The 8,082-nt window shown below is 27.0% G+C and overlaps 3 protein-coding genes across 3 annotated transcripts in view; 1 reads left to right on the top strand and 2 right to left on the bottom strand.

Annotated features, from left to right (window-relative positions):
* Positions 1 to 1,586, bottom strand: part of Phum_PHUM156470 (Hippocampus abundant transcript 1 protein, putative) — a gene marked incomplete at both ends in the record, with an annotated part of 3,696 nt that extends 2,110 nt beyond the window's left edge. Inside the window, 4 exons of the mRNA XM_002424801.1 lie at positions 9 to 41; positions 75 to 380; positions 1,080 to 1,175; positions 1,500 to 1,586. Of these exons, the coding sequence (XP_002424846.1) occupies positions 9 to 41; positions 75 to 380; positions 1,080 to 1,175; positions 1,500 to 1,586 (522 nt within the window). The remainder of the gene's footprint in view (positions 1 to 8; positions 42 to 74; positions 381 to 1,079; positions 1,176 to 1,499) is intronic.
* Positions 1,587 to 2,965: 1,379 nt separating this feature from the next.
* On the top strand, positions 2,966 to 4,705 carry Phum_PHUM156460 (uncharacterized protein; the record flags this gene model as incomplete). Its single annotated transcript, XM_002424800.1, has 6 exons — positions 2,966 to 2,991; positions 3,127 to 3,269; positions 3,368 to 3,622; positions 3,714 to 3,794; positions 3,905 to 4,534; positions 4,635 to 4,705. 6 exons carry the CDS (start codon positions 2,966 to 2,968, stop codon positions 4,703 to 4,705), a joined length of 1,206 nt encoding a protein of 401 aa, XP_002424845.1.
* Positions 4,706 to 5,980: 1,275 nt separating this feature from the next.
* Phum_PHUM156350 (uncharacterized protein) overlaps positions 5,981 to 8,082 on the bottom strand; it is a gene marked incomplete at both ends in the record, with an annotated part of 3,477 nt that continues 1,375 nt past the window's right edge. The window contains 7 exons of the mRNA XM_002424799.1: positions 5,981 to 6,111; positions 6,222 to 6,692; positions 6,784 to 6,933; positions 7,010 to 7,166; positions 7,269 to 7,589; positions 7,715 to 7,860; positions 7,949 to 8,061. Coding sequence (XP_002424844.1) covers positions 5,981 to 6,111; positions 6,222 to 6,692; positions 6,784 to 6,933; positions 7,010 to 7,166; positions 7,269 to 7,589; positions 7,715 to 7,860; positions 7,949 to 8,061 — 1,489 coding nt within the window. The remainder of the gene's footprint in view (positions 6,112 to 6,221; positions 6,693 to 6,783; positions 6,934 to 7,009; positions 7,167 to 7,268; positions 7,590 to 7,714; positions 7,861 to 7,948; positions 8,062 to 8,082) is intronic.

The raw sequence follows: 8,082 nt of genomic DNA, 5'->3' as shown, positions 1-8,082 counted from the left end.
AAAATGACAAGAGAAATTTTTAATATAAAACGATAGAGCTTCTATAAATATTTATAAATAAAATTTATTTATACCAAGCCATATGCTAAACTTCTTTCGCTTTCTTCTGTGACATCAGCGACATATGCGAATACAACGGAAAATGTGACAGCAAATATTCCGCTGATGCTAATCATAGCAAAAAACCACCAAGTGTTAACAGTCATTAATGGTATTGGTGCACAAGTAAAAAATACTGTGATTAATAAAAAAAATTTACGACCCCAAACATCGGAGAGAGCACCAATGAGGGGAGCGCTTAAAAATGATAAAAATCCTTTTATCCCCATTATAATGCCATTCATGAGAAATGTGTGATCTGGAAAAGTTTCATTGAGTACCTGAAATTATTAAAAAAAAAAAAAAAAAATTAGAAAACAGTTTGTATTTTTATCATTATATGTCAACTCGATATTTGTTGTGTTTGTAAAAACGAAACAATACCGAAAAAAAAACCGGATTTTTAATTACTTTCAACAAATGACCTTGAAGCAAAAAAAAAAATTGATAATTTTAAAAATGATTTCATTTACAATTAAGTTATTGAAAATAAGATAAAAAATTTACTACTCAATTAAACTGATAAAGTAATTTATAATCAATTTTTTTTTTCTTTCGTAATTCAGTTCATTACATCCTAATGATGTTTTATATCAAATAATAATATTATTTATCAAATTATAAAATAAACATAAAATTTATTTATAATAATATTAAAGAGTTATTTGTACTTTCAAGGAAAAAAAAAAAAAACAAATACATTTTGTAATTTTTTTTTTTTTGATAAAAAATGATTAAAAAATTAGTTTAAAAAAAACAAAAACAAAAACCTTATTTCGACAACAAAGAAAAAAAAAAATTTGTTTAATTTCTGTTATTTAATTAATTCATTTTTTGGGCATTGTAAAAGTTTGCTCAACTGAAAATTATTGTAGTTAAACAAAAAATTGTTATTTTTTTTTTTAAAAAATATTTATAAAATTTTATTTGTTTAACATCATTGTAATAAATTTTTTCGATAAAAAAACAAATTTACTTACTGCAATAATTGGCATGGTAAGAAGACCCCAGGCAAAGAATTCCAAAAAAATAACAACCAAAGCATGATACACATTCGGTTCACCTATACCTGAAGTCTAAAAAAGAAAAATTATGTGATTATCTTTTTTTTTTGTAATACTTTATAACCTTTTTTAAAAGATCTAAGTAAAGTTTTATATATTTTTTTAAGTACTATTTATTTCACAATTAAAAAGGTACAAAAATAATTTTATTTTATGGATCCTGTAAAATTTTTTGAATGATTGAAAAATTTTCAATTGTAATCAGATTATAACAATTGAAATAAAATAAGTAAATTATATTGTATTTAAAAATAATGTTTACATAAAAATTTTACATAAAAGTCTAAAACGAAGACATTGATCGGTTTTTATAAACATTGTTATATGATAGCTTACCGTCATGACACCGTCGTTTAGAATGCTTTTACGGCTTCTTATTACCATACCAAAAAATTTTTTTGATACTTTTGCTGATATTCTCATTAATCACGACACTATAAATTTGATTTTTTACATTAAACTGTCAATAATTTTAAATAAAAATTCAAATATAAGTACTTGGTGGGACCCATTTTCTCTATAAACAATTTAGTCGCCAGTGTTATATTTTAAAATATATCAATTGTCTACGTCCACGTTTTGGTTAAATTAACCATTGGCAACCATTTAATGTAAAACGTAAATAATTTTTTAATTATGAAAAAAAGTTAACATTTATTTAATTTTAAATAAACAAGATAAATTTTAAACTTTAACTTTGAACTCAAGACTTTTTGGTAACAATATAATCGAACGAATTGACAAATTACGTCGACAACTTAATACAAACTCAACATAAAAACTTTATTTACGACTGAAAATTATTATTTTTAATCATGCCGATATAAAATAATTACGCTTAAATAAAAAATAAAAATTTTTTTCTGCAGTCAATAATTACAATATTAATGACAATATTTTATTAATTATTAATTTTAATAAATAATGAACGACGGCAGGTGTTGGCGGTATTTTTTAAAAAAAAAAGTTTAACACCGAATTATTATATTTGGAATAATATTATCACGTTTGGAAAATTCCGTTCGATATCTTTAAGATAAAATATAATTATTTATTTATTTATTTTATTTAAAATAAAAATCAATCTGTATTTAAAAAATAATTAATTTAATTTTTTTTTAAATTAAAAAAAAATTACTTAAATGATAAAATAGATATTCTAAAACCACGTTTCAAGTACAAGCATCTATACTTTAAATTAATAATGAAACATTATAAGAAAATTTATATACTTGTAATAAATATATGGTAAAAGCAATTTTTTAAAATGTGAAATTTTTAAACAGTATTATAATGGCGTTGTTTATTTTGTTTATTTCAATTTTAATTAGTAATTTATTTATATTTACAATAGGTAAATTATTATCACAGTTAAAATACTTTAAAATAAATACCTAGATAATTTAATTTTATTATTTTCTTTTACTTACAATCACCTTAAAATTTTAATTTTCTTTCACAATGTTCTAATAATTTAATGTGTAATTTTTTTTTTAACTTGGTAAACAATTCTCGAAAAAAAAAAGAATAAATGAAACAAATTATAATTTTTAAAATTTATGTTTTTAAAATGTATTTATACTAAAATACTTAATCGTTTAAAAAAATTGAAGTATTGAATATGTTTTAATTTATAATCAATCCGATATATTTAATGTCTTGCCATTGTATTAGGTTATGGATTCAATACAAAAGCATTAATAGATATTAAACCGTCAACCGTTTCTGGTGGTCAAAATGTTGGATTTTACAAAGTTGGTGACATATTAAATTTGACTTGTACCTTTAAAAATGCTTCCGATATGAGGGATGTGGAATTAGAATGGGGGTACCCTTTACTTCGATTAAACAGGCAAGTAAAATTTAATGTATATAAAATATAATAAATATAATGTGAATTAAATATTTTGCATTGCATAATTATATAAATTACTGTAAATAATTATTTTTTTAGAGCTCGCAGTGAAAAATCGAATGCCAGTTTTATTAGACTTATAGTTAAACAGTTATCAGAAGAAGATTCTGGAAATTATACATGCAGGACTGTAACAAATGATTTTTTTTCTCCTAAAATTGAAAATACAGTTTATGTCAGTGTTAAAAATAGTAAGTAATAATTTAAGTATTTTGTTAATTAAATTCTGTAAATTTTTTTTAATATTATGCAATAATAATTTTTTCAAATTTAATTTTAGAAAAAACAGAATGTAATGATTCTCGATTTTTATGCAATGATGGCATTACTGTTCCGAAAAGATATGTTTGTGACGGTCTGAAAGATTGTAAACAGGGTGAAGATGAATCGTCTAGTTATTGCGGACCTGGAAATCCTTGTGACAATAAGCTCATGTGCCCTGACAGTCGTTGCATACCTTTCACATGGTGTTGTGAATTATACAAAGAACCTAATTGCACCATAAAAGTCAAACATAGCTGTTGCTCACATGTAGGAAAATTAAGTATGCATTTACCTATAAAATATTAAAAAACTTTTAAATATAAATAAATAAACTTTTGATCAATTGCAATTGAATTTTTTTTTAATTTCAGCTCGAGATGTCGAAACTGAAGTAAGTCATCAATTTGAGAGAGACATGGGATTTTTACAAACGACAGTTTACACAGTAATAGGTAAGTATCCATTTTTCTTATTTAAACATGTCATCCACATAATTATTTTTTTTTTTTTTAAACAGGCTGCGCAATGGCGTTCATGTTCATCGTAACAATCATCGTAATAGCAATTTGTCGAGTACGAGTTCGTCAAACATTTCTGACAAGATGTCCGGCAGCAAATAGAACGTTCGACAGAGATGGAAACATGTTGGGAAATCATCAACTCAACGGTTTATCATTTTACGACATTGATTTATACTTCAATCGAACGGGTTTTAACAGAAACGACATGATGTCTTTGGATCCGCTTTTGGTGACGTATAACGTTAACAACGGAGTACAGTTTGTCAGACGACCAGTCGAACCTCCGCCATATTGTGAAATCGTAACGTCTCCGACCAAAGAAGGACCACCTCCACCGTACAGTTCGCACGAAGATATAGTCAATAGATTTTCGGATCGAGTTTACGATCACACAAAAGTCGAAGAAATAAGAGAAGTTAACAGCGAACCGGAAGCCACGGAATCAGATACGTTATTGGTATCGAATGATTATACTGTAAGAGAACAAAATACCGTTGCCATTGATGACGTCATTTCTTCATCAGTTGACGAAACGACGGCGAAAGAGCATAAAAATGATAGGAAAATGGAGTCTCATCCAGGTAGAATAAACGAAGGAGAAACATCTCGGCAATCTGTTGTTATTATCAGTGACAATAATAAGAGTACAGAAATTTCTAGTAATTCCTCCAGTACAGATATTATCACGACAAAAAATTCAAATTCATCCAATAATAATAATAATAATAATAATAATAATAATAATCGAAATTCTTACGTGGACGTATTAAGCGAGGAACAAGAACCTTGTTCCAGTATTTCCAGTGAACTTAAAAACATTTAAACAAGCAAAAAAATTCTAACTGTTCCTAAGACTTTTTTTTTATTAAGTTATTTTAATTTTATATTTTTTTATATAACTTTTTATTTTATTTTATTTTTTATTATTATTTAAAATAATTTCATTTTAATAATAATAATAATAATAATAATAATTAGAGCTTTACAATAATAAATGTTAGACTTTAAAAAAAAATGCTGTTTTATAAAAGCATTATCGATGTATTTAATATTTTTAAATGTGATTGCTATGAAAATTTTTTTTTTATTATTTGCTAATGACTGACTGACTGATTGATTGATTGATTGAATGAATGAATGCTCTCTTATTTATTTAGTACAAAAATATCTATTTACATTTATTGTAAAAATTTAAAACTCTTGTCAGATTCTTGGATGTTTTGTATTTATTATCATTATTAAGAATTTTTTTTTGAAAATATTATCATTATCATTATTATTATTAATCACAAATGAATGTTATACACACATATAAATATTCGTACTACGATAATTTTATTATTGTAAAATATATATATATATATATATAATTTTTAAAAATATGTCAATACAATTTAAAAACCAGTTTAAATTTATTAACAATTTCGTCAATACTTTTAATAATAATATACATTCCCTAAAATATTTTGATAAATATATTAAATAAAATCAGCGAATACGTACGTATTAAATCGTTTAGCAAAAAAAAAAAAACATATTATTATTATTATTATTTAAATCGAAAAAGAAGAGAGAGAGAGAGAGAGAAGAGAGAGAGGGGGGGGAAATATGCATGTGTATATATATATATAAAGATAATATTTTTTTTTTTTTTTGAAGACTTTAAAAAAAACTTTTGATACAAAAATTTTTCTCATTTTTCTTCTCATTTTTAACTACACATTACAAAATTAATTTAAAATATAATATATATATATATATACAAATGCTAACGATTAATATTTTAAAACGATGCGATTGATTTACGATAAATAATAATAATAATAATAATAATAATTTCAAATCAATTTTTTTTAAATTTCGGTAACGCCATTTAAATTTAAATTTAAATTTTTAATTTTTCTTCTCCTAAACTTTTATCATCATTAAATAATAATAATTATTTTCAATTGTTTATCCGTCGTAATTTTATCACTTTCGACCTTTTTTTTGTTATTTACACGGGGGGGGGGGGGCAGGGGGAAAGGCTCTCCTGTTGCAAAACTCGAAGCAAAACATCAAATCGTCAGTCGACTCCTTCAACTCCATTTTTTATTATCATTATTATTATTATTATTTTATCGTTGAATATCTTTCAATATGGACACGCAAATAGCTCGAACGTTTTCGTGTACGTTCGGATTCGTCGATAAATCGTGAATTATTTTATATCCACCTTGTTCTATCAACATCGGACAATATTTTTTGGCTGTTTAAAAAGAAAAATTATTATTTTTATTAATATATAGCGACCACTACTACTACTACTACTACTTCGTAAACCGTAAAATCCATTCATTCATTCATTCATTCGCGTACCATTTTTTGCACACACGTGACGTATGGCCCAAGCCGCCCATAGTTGAAGTTGGTAAGCGTCGTTTCTCGCGAGCAATGGGAAAAAATGATGGAAAGACCGATAGGAAACCATTTCCCCTTCCGGCATTTCCCACAGCTCCACGGCCGTAGCCAATTCTTTCAATATGTAATCTCTCCCGATGTCGGGTATGGTCCAGGCTTCGGGTCCGTCGCTCGCCAAATGTGCTATTATTCCAGCGGCAAAATAACTCACGTCTATGTGACCGGAAGTGACGAGCAATTTTCTCAATATGTGAATGAATTTTGGTATCATCAACTGCGGTCTCAATTCGGCCACTTCTGCAATGTTGTTTATCAATCCCAACACTTTGGTTTCAATGGCGCATTCCCCGGCGAAAACTTCGAGTACGGATAAAAATAAACTCATTCCCCCTTCTTCGAGAAATACTTTACACGTTAATGGAGATTCATCTGAAATCAATTAACGCCTGGTGAGTGATTTTCTCTCTCTCTCTCTCTCTCTCTCTCTCTCTCTCTAAACTTGAATGCGTTTGCTGCTTACCGGTAAGATTCCATAATGCACTTAATGTAAATTTTATTGTTATATCCACGCTTTGAGTTTCCACTTTATTTCTTACTATTTTTAACAGTTTCCGCATGAAAACGGGTTGTGCGCCTAAAATATCAGTTTCGTTTGTACATATTTTAGCCGCTGTAAGAAAGAAAAATTAAAATTTTATTTGTGTCCGCCATTTTTTATTTTGATTTTGTCATTCGATTGTATGTACCTAAAATGGAGCAGATTGCCACGCTCATTCTGTTTATCGAAGAATCGTCAAAGTTACAAAGGCAGACAAGTACGAGTCTGACGCATCTAAATTTATCAAATTGCACATCTTGTAAAATCCTATCACTACATAAAGTCAACAGCGTATTTTTTTGCATCTAAAAAAAAAATTAATTGGCGCCATTTACAAATGGCGGTTAAGAAAATTAATAATACGAAGGAGATATGGTGATGGGGTGAAACGAAGAAAATAATTTTACTTGGTAATGTTTTGGAAAGTTTTCCATAGCCGTCAAAGCGAGTTCCACGACATCTTTTAATATGGTCGGATGAATTTTGGCAGCTAATTCGCCTTTAGTTAAATTATAAAGGCAAGCAGTTGCAGCCATTTGAACTCCGAATTGCATAGGATGCAACGCCATTCCTTTTAAAACTAATTTAATTATGTCGACCCGAGGTTCGTTTACGTACGTTGGCATTAATCTAAATAAATCACAAAGAGCTTTATGGATGTATAATGGACGAGCTGAATATCTTCTTAACGATTCTAAAATTTGCGTTTCGCTTGCTGTTCCTGTTACCTGTAATAAATTTTTATGAGAATTATTTAAAATCCACGTAGTAGTTCCTATCACGTTTAAAAACTTTAAATTTATGACGTTAAAACTGTAGAATACAACAAAAAAATAAAAAAAAAAAAACTTACTGTCAGTTTTGGATTATATTCACTGTGCCTAGTATTTATAAATCGATCTGAATAACATGCATCGGAATACAGAAGACCTAAAAAGACAACATTTGGTCGATCTTGTAGAAATACAGAAACATCTTTTATGTTAACATCATCTTTTCCTAAAAAAGGAAAAAAATAAAGTATTGTAGGTGCATTTAAACAAATTAAAATTAAAATTTTTATTCATTCGACAATATCGAAACTTACCTGATACATCTAATGAAATAAGTTTAGGTAAATGATTTGTCGCTCGAAGTAATTGACTTACTCTTGCTCTCACCGGAGAAAATATTTCAAATGGATCTCTAGTTCCAGCTTCTCTATCATCTGACCAATCTAAG

The sequence above is a fragment of the Pediculus humanus genome, genomic scaffold (assembly GCF_000006295.1).
Source record: "Pediculus humanus corporis 1103172107500 genomic scaffold, whole genome shotgun sequence".
Lineage (NCBI taxonomy): Eukaryota > Metazoa > Arthropoda > Insecta > Psocodea > Pediculidae > Pediculus > Pediculus humanus.
This window is presented reverse-complemented; position numbering and strand designations above follow the sequence as displayed.